General features: G+C 33.3%; 2 protein-coding genes and 1 non-coding gene across 5 annotated transcripts; 1 reads left to right on the top strand and 2 right to left on the bottom strand.

Moving 5' to 3' along the window:
- Positions 1 to 1,377: 1,377 nt before the first annotated feature.
- On the bottom strand, positions 1,378 to 4,859 carry LOC130806365 (heat shock 70 kDa protein, mitochondrial). Its single transcript, XM_057671405.1, has 6 exons — positions 4,615 to 4,859; positions 3,806 to 3,876; positions 3,649 to 3,727; positions 2,975 to 3,541; positions 2,268 to 2,888; positions 1,378 to 2,178 (listed from the first exon to the last, which is right to left on the bottom strand). Exons 1-6 carry the CDS (start codon positions 4,678 to 4,680, stop codon positions 1,555 to 1,557), a joined length of 2,028 nt encoding a protein of 675 aa, XP_057527388.1. The 5' UTR covers positions 4,681 to 4,859; the 3' UTR covers positions 1,378 to 1,554.
- An 11,212-nt stretch (positions 4,860 to 16,071) lies between these two features.
- Positions 16,072 to 21,182, bottom strand: LOC130806382 (uncharacterized). Of its 3 annotated transcripts, none has more exons than XM_057671431.1 (5): positions 21,087 to 21,182; positions 19,650 to 20,420; positions 18,305 to 18,384; positions 17,343 to 17,607; positions 16,072 to 16,993 (listed from the first exon to the last, which is right to left on the bottom strand). In XM_057671431.1, the coding sequence occupies exons 2-5, from the start codon at positions 20,404 to 20,406 to the stop codon at positions 16,728 to 16,730; spliced, it is 1,368 nt and encodes a 455-aa protein (XP_057527414.1). In that variant the 5' UTR covers positions 20,407 to 20,420; positions 21,087 to 21,182; the 3' UTR covers positions 16,072 to 16,727. The 3 variants fall into 3 exon arrangements, with proteins under 3 accessions (XP_057527414.1, XP_057527413.1, XP_057527412.1); XM_057671430.1 differs by lacking the exon at positions 21,087 to 21,182 and adding an exon at positions 20,741 to 21,074 and having other exon boundaries at positions 16,073 to 16,993; XM_057671429.1 differs by lacking the exon at positions 21,087 to 21,182 and adding an exon at positions 20,512 to 21,074 and having other exon boundaries at positions 16,073 to 16,993.
- A 3,986-nt stretch (positions 21,183 to 25,168) lies between these two features.
- Positions 25,169 to 25,240, top strand: TRNAE-UUC (transfer RNA glutamic acid (anticodon UUC)). The gene has a single exon. It is a non-coding gene; the product is annotated as a tRNA-Glu (tRNA).
- Positions 25,241 to 26,223: the final 983 nt, after the last annotated feature.

A 26,223-nucleotide genomic window follows, 5' to 3' on the forward strand; every position in this document is an offset into this window, starting at 1 on the left:
TAGATGTCTCATCTCCATTTTCAAATTAAAAGAGTTGCGGTCACAATTAATAGTATCATATAATTTGTTTAAAAAACCCTTAAAGATTATTTGTTGGTGATGAAGAAAAAAAAAGAGTTTAATCCTCCATTATACACTACATCCATTCGATTATAATTAATTTTCCCATCCTATAATATTATAACGGAATAATAATTCATATTTATCGCACACAATTACAACACTTCCATAATACCACATTCACATTATTATTTACAAGCATGATATTTGAGATTATCTAAACATGAGTGAATTATAATCAAACAAGCATGTAAAAAAAAATAAAAACTAAGCACAATATAACATCACAGAATTCAATTTTAAAATCAATGAAAAAGGGAAAAAAATCATTTGATATTTTACCACAATACTAAAACTTTCGCTAATTTAACAATCATGTTGCTTAAAACGAATTAGTTTGATAAGTAGTAATTCCCAAAATACATCATAATGTTAGTAAGATCAAGAAAGCTCATTCAAGCAATTCACCATAAACCTTGTGGACATGAAATAAACAATGAAATTCAAGCACAGTTCAACTCTAACTAAACATGAATTATGATATTAAACCAATAAAATTACAAAAAAGGGGGAAAATTAGAAAGAACAAGGCAACAACAAAGGAAGAACTTCAAGTGAGTAATTGAGTGAGCCGTATTTTTACTTTCATCCAAATGTACTTTAGCACTATTTATAAATGTCATTCAATTTTCATATGTTCGTGAACCTATAAATTAAAACATGGTCATATAGAATCTTATTTAAATCATCTCAATGTGAATTTAATTGATTTTAGTTTCTATACTTTTTTACTATGTATAATTATGGATTAACTATTAAATTAGTGTACAGCTAATTTCTTGACAGAACGTTTCTTTGATAGACATATCTCAAGTCCAGCCTATTAAAGATTAATATTCACTTATCGTATTCTTAATGCTTATTTGCATTATCCTTAATGCTTACGTACTGTATTATTAATGCCTACTTTCAATATCTTAAATGTCTACTTATATTATTTTAAAAAATATATGATGGATCCGCCCAATTAGAGATGTTATCTCAAAGAGACCGTCTCACAATTAATTGTGATTAGTGTATTGGGCTTGTGAAAAAAACATTTAGGTGAAAGTAAAAAAGGGAGAAAATATGTTGCTTGCAGTTGCAGACCATCCTACAAAGACAATATTACATAATAGTGTTTCTCTATAGCATAATCAGGGAATCCTGTTTTATTAAGCATTATGGAAAATATTTTTCAATTTATACAGAATATGAAATCTTTTATTCAGAGTGAAATCGAAAATCATTACCAATTTTCATACAAAAAGAATTGAGTAGGAGGAAACAGAAATATTTTCTCATTCTTGTTATACTAAATAATAATAGTTTTTGGATAATTGAGTGGCAAACCACATGAAACTCAACAGAATATAAAAATCCGGGAAAAATTTATATATTTTTCTATTCAAAAACTATGAACTATTGTTTAAAATGAACAAATACTTCATACATCTACTTCTTTGCCTCTTCATACTCAGCTTCTGGAGTTTGGTCACCACCTGATTGTGAACTACCGCTTGCACCACCGCCAGAGCCACCGGACATATGTTGTCCAATCTTTGACACGGCTTTGTTTGCAATATCAGTCTTGGCCTTAATTTCATCGACGTTCTCACCCTGCATTGCACTTCTCAAATCGGACACAGCGTCCTCAATTTCCTTAGCGATCTCGCTTGGGATCTTTTCTTTATACTCGCCAAGACTCTTCTCAATACTGTAAATGGTTGTGTCTGCGGTGTTTTTAGCGTCGATTAGATTCTTCCTCTCTTGATCCTTTTGGGCATGGAGTTCGGCATCCTTTACCATTTTCTCGATTTCATGTTCTGAGAGACCACCAGAGGACTTGATTGTGATTTGCTGCTCTTTTCCGGTGGATTTATCCTTGGCAGAAACAGTAACAATACCATTCGCATCAATATCGAAGGTCACTTCAATTTGAGGAAGACCTCGTGGAGCAGGCGGGATGCCCTGGAGTTCAAACTCTCCGAGCATTTTGTTGTCAGACGCCATCTCACGTTCACCCTGAAGTACTTTGATACCCACTTGAGTCTGGTTGTCAGCGGCAGTTGAGAATACCTGAAGAACACGAAAAGTTGAAATAATAAGTTATTATTTCAAAATAACTGATAAGAAAAATCAAATGACAGCATGTAAATAAATCTTACTTGGCTCTTCTTTGTAGGGATGGTTGTATTCCTGTTAATCAATCTGGTGAAAACACCACCGAGCGTTTCAATACCAAGCGAAAGAGGAGTGACATCCAAAAGAAGCAACTCCTTGACATCACCGCGCAATATACCACCCTGGAGAGCGGCACCCATAGCAACAGCCTCGTCAGGGTTGACTCCCTTGCTTGGAGTCTTTCCGAAGATCTCCTTAACTACCTCTTGCACTTTAGGAACACGAGTCATACCACCAACGAGAAGAACCTCATTGACTTCACTTAGGGAAACACCGGCATCCTTTAAACAGTTTTTACAAGGAGCACGAGTTCTCTCTATCAAGTCCCCTACAAGGCTCTCAAACTTTGACCTTGTGAGTGTGATGTTGAAGTGCTTAGCACCAGAAGAGTCTGCACTGATAAATGGCAGGCTTATGTCTGTTTGAGATGTTGACGAAAGCTCAATCTTAGCTTTCTCAGCTGCTTCACGAAGCCTTTGCAGGGCAAGACGATCATTGCTCAGATCAATGCCCTCGGTTTTCTTGAATTCCGACACTAAAAACTCCAACAAAGTGTTGTCAAAGTCCTCTCCTCCCAAAAATGTGTCACCATTTGTAGCTTTTACCTGAATGGACACAGTCATTCATATAAATATTTTTAAAAAGATGGAAGAAGTAATGACATCAAGCTCAAAGCAAAGACGATTATTACCTCAAAAACACCATTCGAGATTTCAAGAATGGAAACATCAAAAGTTCCGCCACCAAGATCAAAAACTGCAATGAGACCCTCCTTATTGGATGACCCATAAGAAAGAGCAGCAGCAGTTGGTTCATTAATAATTCTCTGGACATCAAGTCCAGCAATTCTTCCAGCATCTTTCGTTGCTTGTCTCTGAGCATCATTGAAGTAAGCTGGAACCGTAACCACGGCTTTGGTAACTGTTTTTCCAAGGTAAGCCTCTGCAGTTTCCTTCATTTTGGTCAAAACAAAGGCTCCAACTTGGCTAGGAGAATACTGCTGTCCATTAGCTTCAACCCAAGCATCTCCATTTGGAGCCTTCACAATCTTGAAAGGAACCATCTTCATCTCCTTTTGAGTTTGGGGATCATCAAAACGTCTACCAATAAGACGCTTGATAGCGTATAAGGTGTTTGTGGGGTTGGTTACAGCTTGACGCTTAGCTGGGGTACCAACTAGCAGCTCACCTTTTTGGTTAAAGGCAACAATAGATGGGGTTGTCCGAGCACCTTCTGCATTTTCAATCACTTTGGGATTCTACAAGAGAATATAGAAACAAACGTGAGCACAAAAGAATCAAAAAAATCGGAAACACAATTCACTAGATTTAAAGGTATCAACATAACCACCACAATGGCATTTACCTTTCCTTCCATTACAGAGACACATGAGTTGGTAGTACCCAAATCAATACCAATCACCTCATTACCAACTGGTCGTGAACTGTAAATGAGAAAAACATTAAGGAAAAATATTCTACCCCACGATGGAAACATTAGAAATGGTAACCAAGAAATTCACCTGAAAGGTCTAACCAAACTCGCTAATCTTTGAGCCATATATGGGTTAACAGAATTGGCATTTCCAGCCAGCTGCAGAAACAACATACAAGACAAAATACATAAATGAACAGAACTTCATACTGGAAGAATGTAAAACAAAAAGAAAATAAAACCTTGAGAATTTCAATAGCAACGACAAGAAGGAATTAGCCAATAGATATTACTTAACAAAATTTAGAAGAATATATTATATAAGAACACAAATCTTGCACAAATGAATTTCTTTTCTCAATCCAGAATCCCTCCATAAGAACCCTCAATTGAAACATATGAATTCGAACATATTTAAGCTTTTATTATATTTGACCACTAAGATTTTCCATGGTAGCTGTTCAAAACCAATGGAAATACTACAGAAAACTACTGAAATAAAAATTGCTCTAACAAATCTACATAAGCTACTTCTATCATTAATTTTTCAATTCTAAATAAAAACCAAAGATATATAAATTGCTCTAACAATTCTAAATAAAAACCAAAAATACATAAATTTTTCAACATAAAAGTATTACGCTCATCAAACAATCAAACATATTAAAAAAAATAATCTCCGTACTAAAAATTTTAAACATAGTTTGGTAGTTTTACTTTCCCATCGATTTCGATTCAGAAACAAAATTCAAATCACAATTATCGCAAAACTATGTAATTAATAGAGTAAAATTAAACAAAGTTGTAACGAATAAACGAACAATCAACAACATAACTAGGTCAACAAAAGCGATTAATGTAAGATATTAAATTGGACAAAAGATAGGAAAAAATTACTCTTTTGAAAGCGGAGACATAATGTAATTGGTCGGAGCGAAGACATCGACGAAGAACGGTAGCCATAATAGCTGGAGATAGAGATCAGATCTGCGGATTTAGGTTTAGCGTTTAGGGGTTTTCTCAGAGGTAGCGATGAAGAGCGGATAGGAAAGGTAGGGTTTAGGGTTTAAGGAGGAGGTGATTGGTGGCTGTCGAAGATTCTAGATTGGCTGACTTTCTTGAGTCTTGTCCTCCAAGACAATGCCCCTAACTAATCAAGTAATTTAAATAAAAAAAATTCTCTAAAAAAAAAATTAGTAATAAATTAAAATAATTAATGAAATATATAATTTAAATTTTATGCATTTCAAAAAACAATCATTTGTTTATGGAGTTTTTGTGAATTTGTCAAATTATAATTTCCATTTTTCCAAAAGGGTAAGAGTCTTTTGAGTATAAGTAGAGGTTATGAAAAATATGGTTATTTTAAAATGCATTGTATGAATCTTCTATAATAATTAAAATTAATATGAGATAATTATTTTATATGTTAGACCATTTCTTTCGTTTTGAATTACTTGCAGCATTAAAAATATTGTATTATTTATTTAACATCCTTAATTTAAAATTAATTTTTAACTTATAAGTCAAAACATAGTCAAAAAAGATCGTGTTTAATACTTTCAACGTAAAAGTTATTAATATCAAATTTTTATAATTTTTATAATTTTTATAATATACTCCCTCCGATCTTATGATATAGTCCCATTTCCTTATTTGGCAAAACCTTTGAATTAGTCTCATTTCTATTTTTGGCAATCCATTTTTACTTAAATACCCTTAGTTCACACACGTAATTACGATTTTACCCCCCGTAAACCCTACTAACCTAAAATAATTAACAATCTAACCTCACCTTAATCATTCCCTCCCTTTTATAATCCCCTACTCTGTCTCCCTCCCTCTCCCTCCCTCTCTCTCATCTTCATCCTCAACCTGTGTATAACTCTTCGTGTTCTTCAATGATCTTCATCTTCATCCCCAAGAATACCTTGGTTTACGGTTTATTATCTTCATCTTCATTTTTTTTCCACCTTCTTCGTCTTCTTTGAAACCCTAATGCTTTGAGGGGCTTTTTAAATCTGGGTTTTTTCCCATCTTTTCTGGGTTTTTTGAACATGGCCTCACCAACGTCTTGTCTTTCTTGTTTGTCTTCGTCCCAAGAAAGTGATCCTACGATTGGATCTCCTAACCCGTGGTTCGATTTCTACAATCGCCTACCTACGACTTCTGATGAAACGGATCCTAACTGGGGAAGAAGTATAACTTTTGAAGATGAAGAAATACAGGGAATGTTTGATTTACAACTGGATCTTCAAGATCTATACATTGAGAACTTGTTCCCTTCCTCAGATGAAGAATCGTTGGATGATGATGATTTGGTGTCTGATTTTGATGTTCGAGGCCCATTTTCTCGTATGGATACATCTTTCCTGTATGACTAATGATGATTTTGTTTATGTGCTATGTATGGTATGCATGTCTTTCGTATTCTGCTTTTGTTGCCCTATGATTTTTTTTTTGAGGGTAAACAATTGATTATAGCTACAAAATCCCTAAATCCATTCATTTTGCCACCAATCTAGGGTTTTCAGTTCATAAGCCACCAAACATTATGTTTAGGAGGCTATGTTCTTACCAGATGTAGGAGGCAATTAGTATGGTATTTGGGTTATCTGTGATGAGTTCAATTTGTATCTCTGAGATGAATTTGTTTTTCATTTTGTTTTTGAAGCCATCAATAAATTGTTACATGACATTTTCTTCTAAATGTTTACGGCTAAACATTTTCCCTATTTAATTTCTACATCATGTTTAGACCTAAACATTTACCTTACACTGTAACCCAAAAGTGAGTACAAAAGGTAACCCAAAAGTATACTCATGTGTGTCATATTTACATGTTGCTGGTGTTCATGCTGGTGTTTCTTTTGTTGTTGCTTCTGTTCTTGCTGGAATATACGCTGCTGCTTCTGTTGTTGCTTCTGTTGTTGCTTCTGTTGTTGCTGGAATATACTCATGAAGTTCATGGAAAACTGATTCGTCTTTCATCCCTAAGTAAAATAAAATGCCCTCCAATGTTGTTTTATCCACCTTTGTTTCCAGATATCTTAGTGTCTGGTAAATTGTTTCCTGCTGTACCCCCAAACAATGTGGGAGTCTCCCTTCCCTTTCAAGCTTTTTGCTCATGTGTGGAATTGCGTAATCCATACCACCTAGTTTCTTAATAACTTCAATTTTACATGCTTGTAATGTGATCCATACATTCTTCAGTGCATTTGGTGTCAGATTGTCAAATGCTGTAGTTACTGCCTCAAGTAATTGTGCGTAGTTGTATGCTGATTTTTGATGCTGTAAAGATTGTATTGACCTAAAGAACCCTAAGTCAAGCACATTCAAATCCGGTGAGTTAGGAGGTTGTTGCACTAAGTGGAAGTTAAATCCATCAAGTGTAGCCACCTCTCTAAACACCTCATCATTATCTAAAATGTGTGGTTTAGCATTGTCCTGTTGAATGAAAATTGTTTTGCTTAAATGTGATGGCCATTTAATTCTAATTGCTGGTAGTATCTTGTGCACAATCATGTCTCTTGTGTGTTCTTTAGTGATTGATTGTATTGGTTTGGTCTCTGGCTCTCCTCTCTTCCTGTTTTTTGAACTCCTTTGTGCTGCCACTTCATGTGTGAAAGGAAAAATGCCTATCTTTCCATCAAAAATCATCTCACCTTGAATAGAAATGATTAGTCTTGCAACGGCACACATAAACATGATCTTGGGGATAAATCTTTTTGATTGGATTTCTCTATGTGGCTCTATTTCATCTTGAGTTAGATAAAATGTTTGTTGTGTCCTTGTAATGTAAAACAACTTTTCATCAATGTGGACTACATTTGTCATTTCATTAAATGTGAAGTTGTTTGTTTGCTCATCTAAAATGCAACTACTAAGACAAAAAATTAACCTGTCGAGTTTATTTTTGTCTGTAAGTAACGGTTTGATTGCGTTGGTGTGCTTTCGAAAGTACCTGTTTTTTTTCCATCTGCATACAGTGCTGTAGCTAACTCCCATGGCCCTTGAAAGTGTTCTTAAAGTTGTCTTCTTCGCTTTTTCAATTGATTTGAATTTGTTTTCATCAAAGGCGATTGGAGCTTTACCGTTGGTCACTGACTTCTTATTGTTGACATTAATTGGAACTTTGTTTTTTTTTTGATCACGAATCTTTCTCCATATCCTTCCGATTGTCCTCCTATGCAAATCGTACTTCTTCGCAATTTCATTGATGACCCCGTGTTGTAGCTTCCCATTACTGTTTGCTGACGTTAAAAGCTCATGCATTATTTGAGTCTTCGTAAAATTATCTACATCTTTTTTTTCCCATTGTATATACTGTGTTGAAGTTGGTGGAAATTAAATGAAGTGTCTGATATCTTCACTTAATGCTGTCTTATATACATAATTTTCATCTGTTTTGGTGGCAATTTTTTTCATTTTTGGCGCCATTGACATTAATTTTTTGGTTTCCCTTTACTGTGTTACTAATTGTCAACTCATTTGATCCATCCTGTCTCCATTTCCCTTTGCTGTATTTATCTTCTAATCATGTCTGGCTTCTTTTCATTTTTTTTCAATCTTCAAGTATCATTGTTTTCCCTTGATCAGCTTATTTTTGTTCCAGTGTCATTGATGGCTTCCTTTCAAAATGAAACATTTAGATTTTTTGTAGTTATTTAATTAATTTTCAACACTAAATGCATACCGTGTTTGTTTTTTTATAAATCTGAAGTCAACGAAAGATTTAATATCCGTATGCGCATGTGGCGAGAGGGTTGCTCGTTTTCAATTCCCGTTCAAAAAACGTTGAAGAAATCAAGGAAGTATTGAAGACTTAGCTTATTTTATGATTTTGACGATTTTTGTAATTTATTTGATGTAATTTTATGTAATTTAAATTAACTAGTTTAATGGTTGTTTAATTATAAAAAATTCGGAAATGTATTAATTTCAATTAAAGCTCAAACAATGTCAAACCCAATTTTCCCTCCAAAATTCATTCTATGTACTTTATTAATCAAAAAGAGGGAATCATTAACAATTAATCCACTTACTTAAAAATACCCAACTACCACCTTTTACATGGACCCCACACAACCCTTAATATGCGTGCCCAAGGAAATGGGACTATATCATAAGATCGGAGGGAGTATTAAGGTTTGAATTAATGCATTAGATTGCATATCAAATGTTGCAAATATTATAAAACAAAAGAAGTATATATTTAATATGTGTGTGTTATATGTGTGAATAAGCGTTTAAAATAAAAAAGATAAAAAATATTCTATATTATTGATTTTAATAAGATAAAAAAAATTCTAAGGTCAATAAAAACGGTTAGTTTTAATGAAAAATTTAGTTTTAACGGGAGATTTAGAACTTCTTAGAGTTAAATTAGAAAAATAACAAGGAGGTCACAAAGTTTTAATAGTGTAAAACTCATGATCACTTTTTTCGTGAAAATGTAAAACTCAAAATCGTGTAAGTTTTCAATTTTGTACTCATATTTTTATTGCCGTGGTATTTTATTAAATTTGATATTTTTTTAAGTAAAATTGAAGTTTTTTTTTTTTAAAAAAATAATTTGATTCATTTTGTTTCATAAGATTTTCTTTATTATTCTTTAAAATCATCTATTCCCTTTTTTCTATCGTTATACTTGTGGCAATATATTCTTCCACTTGTCTTTTTAATATTCATGGAAGCAAAAAGGAAAAGATTCTTTACTAGCACGTCCGCTGATACGTTGAGCTAAAACTACCAATTCCTTGGAAAATTTCTTGATGTTTTTCTATCCATATTGGAAGTCAAGAATTGTTGATAGTAAGGATCGCATTTTTTTCTGAATTCCCCTCTAATTCGACTCGATCCAATAAATTTAATTCCATTTGATTCTGAGAAAAATAATATTTGACAACAAATTCGATTATATAATCCGAGTCCAATGTAGACACGGATCGAAGTTGGAACTCATAAAAAAATTGATACTCTGACCCAACTAAGACTCCGATTTGACTCCGACTCGACCAAACACCCCACTCCAAATAGAATATATTTATAATACTCAAAGTTTTAAACGCAATGTTTTAGATATTAAAAGAGAAATCTGGTGAATAATAGCCAAGGTTGTTAAAAGCATAAATTTAAGTCAAATTTACTAAAATTTTCCAAAAATAAAAAGTTGTATTTGCTTGTTTTTATTTTTTTAGCCATTTTTTTTTTAAAAAAAGAACACTTAAATTTCATTTAATATATTAAAAACTTTATTATTATTCAAAAATACATATAAGCAACTTATTAGAATAATATATTTTGTGGTTATAATATATTTTGGGAATAATATATTGTGTGGGAATATGTTTGGTTGTTATCTTTTATATTTTGTTTCCTAAAATTCTAGTTGCCTAAGTTAAGGTATTCTAGGGTTAGCTTTGTATATATATTGGAGTTGATTGATTAATAAAGGTAAAAAGCCATAAGTTTATACTAATTCTACATGGTATCAAAGCCTTGTTAATTTTTTTTACACCTTGATCGGCGGTGAGAGATCACCTCCAACACCACCAAAAATAGGTAACGCTACAATTTTCGATAATCGTTTGAATGGTAAGTTTGATGATACCGCTTGGATTATTGACACGGGAGCTACTCATCACGTAACCAGAGAAAAATCTTGGCTTTTTGACACCAAAAACTTTGAGTGTCCGGTTGGGTTGCCTAATGGTGAAACAGTGTCGGCTTCTCTTGTTGGCTCTATTTGTTTGTCAGAATATCACCCTCATCGGGGTGCTCTATGTTCCTATTTTGCATTGTAATTTACTTTTAGTTTTACAGTTTATTGATGACCTTCATTGTATTGTCCAATTAAATGCTTATAGGACAATAACGAAGGAGTTAATTGGAACGGGAGCTAGAAGGGACGGATTGTATTATTTCAGCAAATCGGATTCGGTGCATCATGTGAGTGCTATTGTTGCAAAGTCTGACTTGGAGTTGTGGCATCGTCCTCATCCTTCTGAGAAAGTAGTTAAGTTGCTTCCCACCGTAAGTAGCAAAGATTATTTAGATAAATGATGTGAAGTGTGCATGCGTGCTAAGCATCCAAGAGATAGGTTTCCTTTGAGTGACAATAAAGCATCTAGAATTTTTGAAAAAATACATTGTGATTTGTGGGGCCCGTATAGACATGTTTAGTCGTGCAGAGCTCGTTATTTTTTGACGATAGTTGATGACTATTCTAGAGCTGTTTGGATTTATTTGTTGAATGATAAAACAGAGGTCTTTCGTATGTTGTTTGTTGCTATGGTAGAAAGACAATTCTCTCAAACCATAAAAATTGTGCAAAGTGATAATGGTACGGAGTTTAATTGTTTACGTGATTTTTTTAATGCTACTGGTATTATTTTCTAAACCTCATGCGTGGGTACTCCACAACAAAACGGGAGGGTTGAGAGAAAGTATAAACATATTTTGTCAGTTGGGCGAGCTTTTAGATTTCAAGCCAAATTACTAATTTATTTTTGAGGTGAGGGTGTTCTTGCTGCGGCTCACCCAATTAATCGAACTTCTACTTCATTGCTACAAAATAAAATTCCATTTGAAATCCTCTTTAATAAACCTCCTATGTTTGGTGCCATTCATACTTTTGGGTGTTTATGTTTTGCACATAATCAGATTACTCATGGAGATAAGTTGCGAGTCGGAGACGAAAATGTGTCTTTGTGGGATATCCGTTTGGGAAGAAAGGGTGGAGATTATATAACCTTGAATCCAAAGTTTTTTTTTTGTGTCTCGGGATGTGAAATTTATTGAGAATGTGTTCCCTTTTGCTACATCGAAAGATGTTCATATTGAGTCTCACGGTTTTGAGTTGCCTTATGATATACATGATGATTTTGTGGAGTTTGAGGAGTACATTGACAATGTGGTGCATGATGTGCACAATGTTGACAATGAGGATACGAGTGGTGTTGGTGACCCTGCTACTGCCTCCCTGCCGGATGAGGCCACCTCTGCCCAACAGCATCAGCCTGAAACTGCCAAAATGCACCGAGACTAGCCCAGTGACACCGGCAGAGAGGCAGCAGGTCAGCCTTTGGGGCGTGGGTTTCGGGAAAAAGTTCCCTCGGTTCTTCTTCGTGATTATGTGACTCACTTAGTGTTTGCTAAAAATCCGTCCCCCTCCAATCCATCTTCCAATACTTGTTCAGGTACACTTATTCTTTAACACATTATATAAATTATGACAAGTTTTCTGTGAATTATTGTAAGTTTCTGCCAGCTGTTGTTAGTGGTCATGATCCAAAATCCTTTCAAGAAGCAATGAAACATGAAGGTTGGGGACAATCTATACAGGAAGAAATTAAAGCCTTGGAGGATAATGGGACTTGGACCTTAGAGCACCTTCCTCCCGATAAACGTGCTCTAGGGAGTCAATGGGTGTACAAGACAAAATATTTGTCTAATGGTAATATTGAACGTCTCAAGTATTGTTTGGTCGTTTTTGGCAATCATCAGCAGGAAGACATAGATTATGGTGAAACGTTTGCTCCAGTCGCAAAGATGACTACTGTTAGGGCATTTCTTGCTATTATAGCTTTATAAAACTGGGATCGTCATCAAATGGATGTTCATAACACCTTTTTGCATGTTGATCTTGATGAGGAGGTGTACATGAAATTACCTCCCGGATTTGAGAGTTCAAATCCGTCATTGGTGTGTCGTTTGAGAAAGTCCTTGTATGGGTTGAAATAAGCCCTGAGGTGTTGGTTTTCCAAGCTCGTAGCAACCTTGAAAGGGTACGGCTTCTTATAATCTTACTCTGATTATTCTCTCTTTACTTATACTAAAGACATTATTCAAATTAATGTCTTAGTATATGTTGATGAACTTATCATTTCTGGGAATCATTCCGCTGCACTTGTTGGTTTCAAGGCTTATCTCGGAGATTGTTTCAAAATGAAGGATCTTGGTCCTTCTTATGTATAGAAGTTGCTCGTAGTGCTTCAGACCCTTTTTTGTGCCAACGAAAGTATACTTTGGATATCATTTCTGAAGCAGGTTTATTAAGGGCAAAGCCGAGTGGTTTTCCAATGGAGCAAAATCACAAGCTTGGTCGTGCCACATGCAAACATCTTGCGGATCCGGAGGTGTATCGTCAGCTTGTTGGCGGTTTGATTTAGCATACTCTATTCATGTCTTGTCCTAGTTTATGCAAGAACCTCTTAGTGAACATTGGGAAGCAGCTCTGCGTGTAGTTCGTTATTTGAGAGGTACACCGGGTCAGGATATCTTATAGAGTGCTGATAGTGACCTTACCTTGTAAGGTTGGTGTGATTCTGATTGGGCGGCTTGTCCTCTTACTCGTCGCTCTCTCACAGGTTGGTTGCATTCTCCTTTTCTTGGAAAACTAAAAAGCAACCCACTGTGTCGACGTCTTTTGCAGAGGCTGAATACCGCTCCATGGCGGCAGTTACTCGTGAGCTTAAGTGGCTTAAAGGCTTATTGTTGAGTTTGGGCGTGCACGAATTGTTTTGTGATAGTCAATCTGATTTGCACATTGCAAAGAATTCGGTATTTCGTGAATGAACCAAACACATTGACGTTGATTGTCATTTTGTTCGAGATGCGATTGTTAGAAGGCTTGATTTCTTCATCGTATATCCCTACTACTTCTCAATTGGCTGACATTTTCACAAAGGCTCTTGGCAAGTCACAGTTTGACTATCTTCTCTCCACGTTGGGCATTTTCGACACTCATGCTCCAAATTGAGGGCGGGTATTGGAATAATATATTTTGTGGGTATAATATATTTTGGGAATAATATATTGTGTGAGAATATTTTTGGTTGTTATCTTTTATATTTTGTTTCCTAAAAATCTAGTTGCCTAAGTTAAGGTAATTCTAGGGTTAGCTTTGTATATATATTGGAGTTGATTGATTAATAAAGGTAAAAAGCCATAAGTTTACACTAATTCTACACAACTCTATGTCGTTAAAAATGCCCACTTTTAGTGTGGATATTTCTACATAGAGTTGTTAATACCGTTAGGTAGGGTTTGAATCAAATAATTTTCGGGTAGAGTTATATTTTAATCGGGTCAATTTATAATCAGATCGTGTTAGGTATAGATTGACGACACTAATAATTTTAAAATAATTTGTCATCTAAAAACTTTTTTTTAAAAAAAGAAAGAATATATTGATTTAAAAAGCTACAGGAAAGATATATGTCTCGAAATAGAAAAATGATTAAAAATATAGTGATTATCAAAAAAAAAATAAAAATAAAGATCGATAAATTTGAAAAGTTAAAATGATGAGAAAATGATTTTGTTGTGGATATTTTCACCTACAAAAAATTTAAAAAGTGTAAGTATGATAAGTTAAAGGCCTACTGTAACACCCCGGCTCCTCGGACCGCTGGTGACTACTCATGGAGACTGTAGACTGGCCCCACAAACCAACACAAGTCTTTCCAACGCACTTTAGCCTCACTCGCGCGCACCCGGGAATATTTCCCAAGAGGTCACCCATCCTAAGATTGCTCCCCAGTCCCCACCAAGCACGCTTAACTGTGGAGTTCTTAGCAAATAGGCTCCCCAGAAAAGAAGATGCACCTTATTGATATGAGTAGTCTATTAATCCTTTTTCAAGCTAAATCTGGGGTATTACACCTACGGCAAAGTAAGGACAAACGGGTAAATTTTGAAGTCCAAAATAATGTCAAATAAAGCAAACAAACAAAACAAAAACAAAACCAAAAGCCGAGTCTTCTTTTGGTTTGTAAAGGCAAAAGTCGGTTCGACTTTGTGTGCTGGAATCAATGTTTAGGCAACACTAAAAGCCGACTCGACTTTAAAGATTTCCAAAGAAAACTCGAGTCGGCTTTTTCTTTTAAAAAAAATTTCGTTTTGTTCCATAACTTAAAGTCGACTCGGCTTTATGTTGGCCCAGAGGAAATTCGATTCAACTGTTGACTCTGAACTTTAGATCGTGGGTTTTTCCTTTAGTATTTTGAAGGTTAGGTTTACTTTAACACCAAGTAACTCTCACTAATCATTCATAATAAAATGACTTGGGACGGTGGAGATCATGGGTTAATGGTGTGTTGACTTCAACTCCTATATAAGGAGGTCATTTGCAGTTTTTGCACATTATTTGAGGTGCTGAATTTTGCTGTCATATTTTCTTCCTTGCTCCTTTTTTCATTCTTTATAAGTACTTAAAAGTGAAAAAACCTTGCAAATTCTCTTCACTTTATTTTTTAAAAGGTTTTATATAAACTCTTATTCTTCACATTGATCAAGTATATAATGCTTATATTTGATGGCAAACCGTTGTATCTCAAAAGAGTATTTCAAATTCTTAAGCGTAAGCAACAAGTAAGCGGGATAACGCTTTTAGGAGAATTAGATTGTGCCTCGGTTTGGTTTTGGGTTTTTGAAGGCAGTATTGTCTAAAAGTATCTTCGATTTATGGTTAGATTTATTCCAAGTTATTTATTTCAATTGTAATGTTAATTCCAAGAATTTTGTAGCAAGCGTTAAGATTTGTAATATCTTTTTCGGTGCTTGTAATTTCTTTAAGTTTTCCTATAAATACAATTTCCATATCGATTTTGGATACAACAATAATAGTTGAAATTCTCAGCTTCGTTAGCCAATCCGTGATTGTATTGATTTCCACATAGACAAACTGCTGACATCCTCAGCTTTGCAATCAATCCAAGCCTACGTGAATCGTATTTTGAGCATTATAAATTCAGTTAATATTAATTGTAATATTATTTAATTATTATGGCATTAGATTGAGCAATTATCGGGTGTTTAGCAATTAGCTGATTTAGTAATGTTGTATATAAGCTTATCCCTTATGTTTGTATACAAGATAAAGACTATGGAGGATTGAAGGAGGGTAATGTCAAAAGGAAATGAACTCATGATTAATGGTAGTCTTAGGGTTCTTAAGCTTTTTGAGAATGAATTGTTGCCTTGATGATTCATCGAATGAGACGCAAATATGAATGCTTGATGCAACAACAACACAAGCAATCACAAATATAGATATCGTATGGATTAAAAGGAAGGATAGTTTGTAAATTTTTTAACAAAAATTGTCCTGAATAATCTCACCTATTGTCTGTTGTGAATAATCTCTATTCTCTACTATTAATTATTTTTAAATAATTCAATCTTTATATATATTTTTTCTGACAATATTCATTGTTACATTTTAACGAGCTACTTTAGGTAGCAACCACCAAAGAGGAGTAGAGGGTAGACCAACGAAGAAGCATAAGAAGTGAGTGAAATGCTAGTAGGTATATAAAGTAGCCGGTAAAATGTGATAAGGGGTACTTCAACAAAAGTATACAAAAGTTGGATTGTTTAGAATCAATAATATGGATTATTTACATCAGATGGTACTTCCGAACAATTTTTCGAACTTTTATTAAGAAGCTATCGCCACACCCCTAAACTAACACAAAGCCTCCTTAAGATCACAATTTCATCACACGAGTTAACCCAAAAATTAAGACACTAGAAACACAAGAGAAACAAAAATAGGCAAGCTAAGTTCATATGAGGATATTAAATAGTCTCTTTGATTGTAGAGGCATAGGATAAAATTGGAACATTTCAAGGTTTAAAAAATGAAGAATTAAAAGAATCTGTACATTGTATTACTACATGTAAAATTTGTGAAGCAACAATTTCAACTTCAATGGTGGCATAGTTTCTAGTTCATAACAGTTCAAGTGAAATTCTGGGCATCTGAATCTTGTCTTTTCCCCACAAGATCACATTGGTTTCCTCTTGATAATGATCACTCAAACTCGGGGCCTTCGAAACTTGGCGATTGGAAAATTTCACGTCTTGATCCACAATGAAAAGTTAAGTGTTCGCCCATGTTGAAACTCGAGGATTTTACATAGGGTGCTTGAGATGAAATCAAGAGTCGGAATAGCATAGAATGTAGAGGTAGAATGAAGAACAAGCAACTAGAAACGGACTTTTCAAATTCGAAGATAACCTTCTTTTTCTTGGTGTACGGCTCCTGAAGTTCGTCTGAGGAATGATTTTCGGTTCATAGACCAGTTTCGTTGCAAGCTTTTCCGGTTCCTCCAAGCATTGATACGGGTATAAAGGGATGCAAAAAAGAAGCAAAGAAGCACTACCACAAGCGTAAACAGGCAAAGCAACAAGACGTTTTGAAAGCCATCCTTGATATCGGGGCTTTTCTGAATCGTCCATGGAACTCCTCCCACATTCATTCCAAAAACTGCACAATAACATAACGCATATCGGAATAACTCTGAGCTAGCCAATATATTATGTACTATGTTACTCGAACTCTTTCTTTTATCACTCGCACCTGTGTGGAACTTTTCATAAATTTGTCGAGTCAGTCAGTCAGATACTTTGACATGTACTCGTGTGGAACTTTTTCATAAAATTATCGAGTCAGTCAGATACTTTGACATGTACCCGTGTGGGACTTTTTCATAAAATTGTCGAGTCAGTCAGTCAGATACTTTGACATGTACCTGTGTCCAACACAAGTACCCAAGTTCGAGTAACATAGATTATGTATATGCTTCTTGAACAGTTACATAGATGGAAAATATTACCTCCGGTGATGAAAGACAAAGGAAGGAATACGATGGAAAGGAACGACAAATAGTATAGTTTCTTGTTAATTTGTTCGGACTGCCAGCTATCAAGACTAGCCTGGATTGCAGTTACGCGATTTGCTATAAAACCAACGTTCTCTTTGAGTCTTCTAAGTCGTCCAATCAACTCTTCGAGAGAGACAGTGTCTTCTTGGGAAAACCAAGGTTTCGAGGAACATTTTTCTTTGACTCGTGGAAATATTTGCTCTCCATGTGCTATTACCTGCACTTAGAAATGCATATCATAAGCTCTACGAGCTTGATTCGGTTAAAACTTGGCCAATTGTGACTCGAGCCTCGAGCCTCGAGATGCTAACAAGACAGAGTCGAGACAAACTTGATTCGAAAACTCACGAGAAATTCGTACAGTATGATAGAGCCATAGAGGTCTAAAAATCCAAATTTTTACCTATAATAGGTGTTAAAGTGAAAGACAAACTTGCAAATAACTCAATCGATTCAACAAAAACTTGACTTGAACTCAACTAGACTGTGGGGGTGTTTGGTATAAAATGTGGAAAGGGAATGGAAAGAGAACTCTTAAGGAGTGGTAAGGGAAATGAGAAGGATTATTGTTGTTAGTTGTCTGGTATAATTATGTAACGGAAACATTTTTTTACAATAAATGTTACCAAAGCTTTGAGAGTGAAAACAAATTGGAGGAATCAATTACCAAAAGGAAACGGAATGTTACCTAATTATCTTAACAAACGCAAAGTAACGGATTTGTTTATCCGTTTCCCTTACTTGATCCAAAAAAATACATACCAAACACGCTCTAAGATCAAATCAAATTGAGATGACACGAGATGTTAGTGAGTTGAGTGCAAATCACGTAAAACTCAACCGGAATCGACTTGTTAGCACCCCTATTGTTCATGCCTTATAAAAGAAGGATAAAAAAGTGCATCTAGAATTACCTGTAGTAACCTTTGAAGATTAAGATGCATTTTGGGAAATCTTCTATCATCTAGCATCTGCTTCTTCAATGCAAAACCACCTAATAACATCTTGTAATTGGTCAATCTTAGCACATATTTCCCACAAGCATGTGTGACACTCATAGGCATTATTTTTAAGTATAGATAATGGATCCAATAAGATCATTATGAAGATCTGAAGAGCATAATTAAGAAAATTGAGTCCAAACAAGTGTTTTTGCAACTACTAAACTAAACCTATTCCGAAAACGGCAATAATGAAAAGATTGCTAAATGTAAAGCACTCAAAGCAATTCCGCAGGTATTACAGAAGTTGAGATGTTTTGGTTCTCAAACAAAGCTTTAAAATTGAACCTTCTGTTCGATACTAAGACCTAATTCGTAAATACCAGTCCTATCACAGGCATAGCGGCACAAAACTTTGCATTAACAGTCGATCCTTTTTAGTGTTTTTGTTTGATTGGCTTCTTAATACAAGATACTCCATTGCAATCAAGAAAACATAATAACAAAACAAAAGTCAAGTCCTAAGGGAACTCCTAGCTGATCCTTGCCATCATCATCGTATCCAGTATCCTGCTCAAAAACAAGGTCTGGTTGAAAGAACGTGACAGACAATCCAAACCCATACTCCCTTCAAAGAAAGGACTTAAGGATCCTTGTGAATGGGTAAAAAACTATGATCTTCTCTTAATTAATAAAACAAATCCAAAAATGTTGATGGTTAGATTCCTAAGACTAAGAGGTATATCATTGATCTAAAGTCCACACCACAAATGACACCTTCCCAATGCAATCTTTCCTACCATGCCTCTAATATGTAATGATTTTATATCCTTCAGCCCTTAGGCTCCACAGGAGTTGATTGAAGTCATTCTCATTATAAACCGCTCTTACAGCCCGTTTGATTGCAGGTAATAAATGATGGGAATGGGATTGAAAAACTACAGTAACTTTAATAGGCTTAAAAGGTTGAATGACCATACTTGTTTCACTCCAATTATCTCATTTTCTTCACAAAATTCATTCTAATGCATTACTATATGAATATTTGATATTAGATGGTAATAGAAAATTGTGAAAAAAAAACCTTTTTATGATTAAAGTTTCATTACCATGGAAATAATATGGTACGTTTCATGAAATTTACACTACAAATTGTTCTCATTAGCATGATTTAGTACCAATAACCAAACAGACTATTAGTTCCTTCAACTAATAAAGCAGAATAACAACCAGTAAGATCAATCAACTATCACTTCAAGTAGTATAAGCATGCTCAAATGAACAAGAAAGGAATTCAAACATACAACAAAGTACAAACCTCTATCAAGCTCTAGTTCAACTGAGTCTAACTCATTCTCAAGTTTGGTCACAATATCCTGCAAATGATCCACAAATGTATCAATAACATGAATCACAAGATTCGACACCGAGCTTGGGACAGGATTATCCGCCTCCTCGGTATGGTTCATCGTCAACAAGAACTCGAGCACATGCTCCTTGATCACAACCCCTCCTTCCTTTTGCTCCCCATTTCGACATCTAGGCGTGTCGACAACCGGAATCTCAGACAACAAAGACTGGCCTGATTTTGAGAACCCAAGTCTTGGAATTCTACCTAATGAAACAGTAATAACTGAGTTCTTAGTAATCCTTGCAGCAAGCCTAGAAATGTAAGCACTAGATGTGGGTCCAGGGGAGTTTACCCTAAAAACAAGGGCACCATCAACATACCCACAAAAGGATCCATTACTAATAAGTGAAAGAATGTCTTGAAGTTTTAATGGAGGGCAAAGAACATCAATTAGGTATTTTGCAGAAAGTGAAATATTTTGATTAACCCTTGGAAGTTCAACATGATACCAACAAAATTCATTGTTTTTTCCTTCTGAAAGATCCCAGTCTTTGGTATAATAGTTACCATTACCATCAAATATATAAGCCCATCTTCTTACAAAACCAGGAAAATGGGGTTTCAGAAAATTTCTTTCTCTAAGAGGAGTGATTTCAGAAGCTTCTTCTATAACAACTTGTTCCAAATTTCCATCAATGTTCAAATCTTCTTGTACTAAGTCCATCTCAGAAACTTTTGCTGCAAAAATGAAATTTGACCCAATTTAATATAAACCCTAGATTGAAAATAAAACCAATCAAATTGGGGGGTAAAAAAGCATAGAACTTACAGCAAAAAAATCAAATCTTCAAATGACCCACTAATTTTCACATCTCAAATAGCAAAACCCAAAAACCAAAAAACAAATTTCAGATTTTTTTTTTTATTTTTGGAATCAAAGTACTAAAATTTTGTTGCATAACCCACAAATTACAAGCATCCAATAGTTCCTTGCTCAGAAACAGAATTCTTAAACAAAAAACCCAAAAAAAGAGGGGTCAAACCTTCAAAGATTTTACCTTTTTTCTGAATTTCAGGCAGATTTTCAAGAAAACTTCAATAAAAAAAAAAAATTAAATGTCTTAGTCTAACTAATTAAATTGTATATTTGGTACCCAATAAACACAACTAAAACTAAGAAATGAATGCTTCCAGGAAGATTCATGGTTGGTTCCCACTTCCCACCACCCACGTTAGGTGATAGGTAGTATCTTAATTAAACAGGACAAGATTGGTTTAACTGCAATTTAAAAATTTCCCCACTAAGAAATGTTTGAGTTTTGTGATTTGAGTAGTGAAGGAATTGTATATTTTACCACTTTATTGATCAATTTTTGAAGCTACCAAATGGGCAAAACAATTTACCTTTATTTTGTTACATTTATACTCCAATATTTTGGGATCATTTTTATCTTTTACTATCTCCCTATCTGGCCTCCAACAATTTTTCCACAACTTATCTTTTGTTCATAAATGCCTAATGTGATGTGATAGAGTTTCACTTATTAGATATTATTTTTTTTTATTATTTTTAATAATAAAAATAACAAGAAAATTGTTAGAGCAAAAGCTCACTTTTGATGATTCTATTTACAAAGTAAGAATGAAGATTGTAAAATGAAAAAAATTAACAAATCATGATTGGAAGATGGGGAAAATCCTAATATCAATTCGATATTAGAATATAAAACCCCACCCAGAGAATAGAAAAAAAAATTATTGATTATAGTTCTTTTACAATATACTAATTCAATGCTAAACAATGGAGGATAGAATCTACAGAGATTTCAAAGGTAAATTAAAAATTCTAAGTTTCTCCCACTGTATTCCCTAATTTGTGGTTCTTTCTCAAACTAGATTAATCTCACTTACTTGAGGACTACAAGAGTCTTACATGCATTACTTTTTTTTTTTTTTTTTTGCCAATATGAAGTATTTTTTTAGCATATATGTAGCTAAACACAAGCAAAAGAACAAAGCAACTCCCGTTCAAAATCAGAAAAACAAACTGAAAGTCCCGCACACTTGCTCGACTTGGTCGAGCCATCCTGCTCGAGTGGGTCGAGTTGCCAGCAACGACATTTTATCTGTTGAGTTTCTTCATGAGTAGTAACCACTCATCCGAAGCATAACATACTCTACAACATCAAGCTCAACATGAGATTATGAGTCACTTACATAACAAAAATATGAGTAAAAAAAGAAAAACTCATAATTAACTGACCATTAAAATTACAATTGGATGACTTTAAAAGAATTACAAAATATAGTACAAAAGTTGTGTTAGATGGATGTTCAAGCAAAAATTAAGAATTGTAAAATCAAAGACATTATTAATTTCTAACAATTTTTTCTTATTAGGAGTATAATTCCTATGTTAGATGGATGTTCAATAACTTTTACTAGGTAACTTTTGACAAAAACTATATGTGTAGTTTCTGACAATTTTTCCTTATTAGGAATATATCACTAATTAAGCAATATATTGCACAAGTTAAAAAAAATCCACAAAATAATAACATTTTTGAAAGTTTTATATACACGACATTATTAGTTTTAGTACTTAAAAAGTTAAAGCAAACATAAGAATTATATTTCAATAAAAGTTTTCTATTTTTTGAAAGTTAATTCTTTGGTCAAATTTCTTTATTTAGTTGCGCATAATAAATTACAATTGACACAATAATATAGATTTATCTGCTTTTTGCCTTGGTAATTAAATTTCTACACTTAGTAGCAATTTGAACTTTTAAGGATGCTTACACTTTCTATACTTGATCAAACTAATCCATAAACTATGCATGAGAATCAGAAAATTCAAGGAAATTAACTTGCAACCAAAAAACGTTTAATTTTATTGTCACATTGTTAAATAGTTTATTTATCTCCATTTTCTATCTCTTCTCAATCTCTATCTCTCTCTATATTCTCTAACTATCAAAAATTGCCTAAGGCTATCATACTATTTATTTTTACAAAAATATGAATAGTAAAATCACTATAAATTTGCATTTGTTCCTTCCTCATGCCATTCCCTCATATTCCTTTCCTCTTCCTAAATTTTTTGTTTATCAACTATAGTTTTCTCTAGTGACTCTATCTAAGAATATGAACATTGATGAGAAGGATATATCCTCTTAATTATTCTCTCTCATTTTTTTCATTTGACATATCATTTTTTCTTTCCTTCATATTATTTTTCACTATTTTTATCCTCTTTCTCATTATCTTCTTTTCTAACATTCAATAGAATACTTTTTCATTTTCTCTCTCCTACTCACGTATGCTCCACCACACATTCTTTTTTCAATCACCAAATTTAGTAATTATATTTTGTTTAATTATTGAAAGATAAATATTGCTTACTCAATTAATTTGTATAATTAATTAATTAACGGATTACTAATAGTAAAAAATTCAACCCTCAAAAAAATCATAATTTAAGAATGTAATTTATGAAAATGGTGCTAAGTATAAAAGAGAGAAAAGACTGAAAACTTAAAGTGTGTGAAATATAGGCAAAATAAGATTTATTTTATAGGAAAAGATAGAGTCGTTGGTGAAATTATTTTGAAATTTTACTATATTATTTTTTATGAATGTTTTAAATAATACCGTTGTAAATAAATCAAAGTTAAATATAGCCAATCAGATTGTGATAAAGTGTACCACTCATTAAGACCTAATTCTTTTTTTTTTTCCTCCCTTTTTCTCCTTTCAAACATATGATTCTTTTTTTTTTTTTTCAATCCACTTCCTTCCATCTTCATCGATCAAGAGTAATCCTCTTGGCCCAGAAGATTGTGATATCCTCTCCACATTTAAGAGGATTCTATTAAGAAAGAAAAAGAGTGCTAAGAGGATAGATAGTAGTCTTGAATGTTCATGGCCTACCTGCTTCTTTGTATGTTTAGCTCAAACAAGCCTTTTAAAGGAATCGAATAATAAAAATTAAGTTGTTCTAGGTATGTTTTGAGTTCAAAGATTTGAGTTGTCTTTCCGATGATTTTATTTGGTAATTGTTCTCAAATAATTGTTTTTTTCCTCATCCTCACTCTCATTCTTTCTTGAATTTTTAATTTAACCTGATATTTTTGTATTAAAACAATTATTAATTATAGCCGGAAATTTAAGTCATTTATAAATTAAAGTCGTGTTGTTCAATATTTACGAGTTATAGCTGTGAAAATCCAAAAAGTGACAATATTGTAACCATGTAACTACAATCTGGTCACCGACAAATGAAATGACCCACTGACTTCATAGAATGACCTTGACTCCCTTTTATTTCCTTTAACCTCAATTTTAACCTAACTCATTAAACCTAATTTAATCTTAAACCCACTAACCCAATGGAGTCCTTCCTCCTGTTGCCATATGTTTTTGAAATGGTACCTCGAGTTTTCCAATGTGACTTTGTCTATGCACACACTTCATAAGTCAATGAGATACCATTTCAAAAATATATGACAACAAGAGGAAGGACTTCAATTACTTAGAAACTATTTAATATATTCTAAGGTAACCATGAGTTTAAACTTCTATACATGCAATTCTGTAACAAATTATATTTAATCCGTTAGTTATATGATTTACGATAGGATTATACTAAGATATTTTTATTTCGTTCATACCATTGATCTTGTTATATCATTTGAATTAGACCCGGGAAAATTTGATCCGATCAGAAAATAAATTCGGGACTCGACGCGATAAAATCCGAACCCGACCGATTCGAAAGCGACTTAACCTGAAATAAGATCGACCCGATAATTACCCGACCGAACATGATCGAAACCGTTTTGACTGGTCCAACATCAATTTTTAGAGTAATCTCAATGTTAGAATTCATTTCAAATAAAAATTTAGTTTTCAAAGTATTTCAATGTATTGAGTAAATCACTTGAATCCTAAAAGTCATCAAAATATCTCAAAAAACACGCATTTAGCGTCTTTTTATCCATCGTAATTATTTTTCTTTAAAAAAGGATGTTATAATTATTTTAATTGAATACATATATCTTGTTAATCAGTCAAATGAGTTTTTAATTAATCTACATTTCATTAAGCAAATCGATATAATTTTTAAGAGCATTTTGCACATTTGAATGAGCTTTTCAGAAAAGGAATGTCACTACCCTAAATTATAAAACACGTATCTCATAAGTCGAAATTTATTTGTTTGTGTTTTGTAAAGCGCGTATCTTACAAGTCTTTCAAAATAGGTATTAATTCTCCTATTTTCCTTACACTTAAATGAACCCGGCATACTAACTATTTTTTAAAAATCATACATTTAATTTCTCTAATGTGACATATATCTCACAAATCCAACTATATATAAATGATAATTAGTTAATTACCATGAAATATGGATTTTGTTTGCATATGAACTACATTTTTGGTACATCAATATTAATGAACAACATTGTGAAGCATCAATCTAATCCGTTGTCGTCCAGCGGTTAGGATGTCTGGCTTTCACCCAGGAGACCCGGGTTCGATTCCCGGCAACGGAATTTTAGTTTTGCTATTTTAGTTTTTCGTGCAAACTCACTTATAGTTGTTCCAATATCAATCGATTTTGTTTTTTATAAAGTAAATATTAATCGATTAGTGATAGAGCAGTTTTTTTTTTTCAAACTAAATTATTACATCAAATGTAGTTAACATTAAAATTCAATCTACGCTCTCCCTTATTGGCTTTACTTTTTCCATTTGGTTTTTTCAATATTATTCATCAATCACTCTTATTGTGTGATTTGTTCTTAATCTATAAGTTACAACATATTCATGTGAGATTTTGTTTAATTCGTCTTATTATAAATTTTATTAATATCAACTTTTTATAATTTTTACTAAATCACAATTAGAGATATTTAAGATTAAAAATGTGCATTGGTAAATGTGCCAAAACCAAATGGTACAAGTAAAGAGAATAGGAGGGAGTAGTAGCAAAAAAATTATGAAAATTAAATGTGTAGATGAAATTATAAAATTAAAAAATAATCATAATATATGACCGGAATAAAAAGGAAATTAAGATGCATGAATGAAATAAAAAAGAGCGGTGAATTATGGTAAATTACTTTTTTAACGATAAAAAGTCATATCAATATCCAGCTTAAAACTAATACTAAAATATATGAAACGAATGAAATTTGAATTTATCACAATAATTTGTAATAATATATTAAAAAATCAATTCAACTAAATTATATTTCTAGATAGATGATTGAAGTTTCACTGTATATATTCAAGCAATATCAAGTATATTATGATCAAAACTAAACATTCTTTTTGTTAAATTTTCTTTATTTTTTTCTTCTTAAAAATTTTCGAATGAAATTTATTTTTATCTAATAATTCTTTTTCTACTGAAATGTACTTAGGTAAACTAAATCACTAATTCTTTATTCAGCCAAACTCTTGAGAGATCGTCTCTTTGAGAGACATATTTCAAGTCCAGCCCACTAAAAATTAATGTCTACTTATCGTATTC

This window comes from Amaranthus tricolor, chromosome 2 (assembly GCF_026212465.1).
Source record: "Amaranthus tricolor cultivar Red isolate AtriRed21 chromosome 2, ASM2621246v1, whole genome shotgun sequence".
Taxonomy (NCBI): Eukaryota; Viridiplantae; Streptophyta; class Magnoliopsida; order Caryophyllales; family Amaranthaceae; genus Amaranthus; species Amaranthus tricolor.

Bases quoted from the DNA above. Each gene is read 5' to 3' on its own strand.
- LOC130806365 (XM_057671405.1), bottom strand. From the start codon at position 4,680: ATGGCTACCGTTCTTCGTCGATGTCTTCGCTCCGACCAATTACATTAT. The intron at 3,877-4,614 runs GTAATTTTTTCC...TTGTTTCTGCAG, and splicing joins ATGTCTCCGCTTTCAAAAGA to CTGGCTGGAAATGCCAATTC. The intron at 2,889-2,974 runs GTAATAATCGTC...GTGTCCATTCAG, and splicing joins TCTCGAATGGTGTTTTTGAG to GTAAAAGCTACAAATGGTGA.
- LOC130806382 (XM_057671431.1), bottom strand. From the start codon at position 20,406: ATGGACTTAGTACAAGAAGATTTGAACATTGATGGAAATTTGGAACAA. The intron at 18,385-19,649 runs GTTTGTACTTTG...AGATGTTATTAG, and splicing joins TGAACTAGAGCTTGATAGAG to GTGGTTTTGCATTGAAGAAG. The intron at 17,608-18,304 runs GTAATTCTAGAT...TTCTAAGTGCAG, and splicing joins ATCTTCAAAGGTTACTACAG to GTAATAGCACATGGAGAGCA.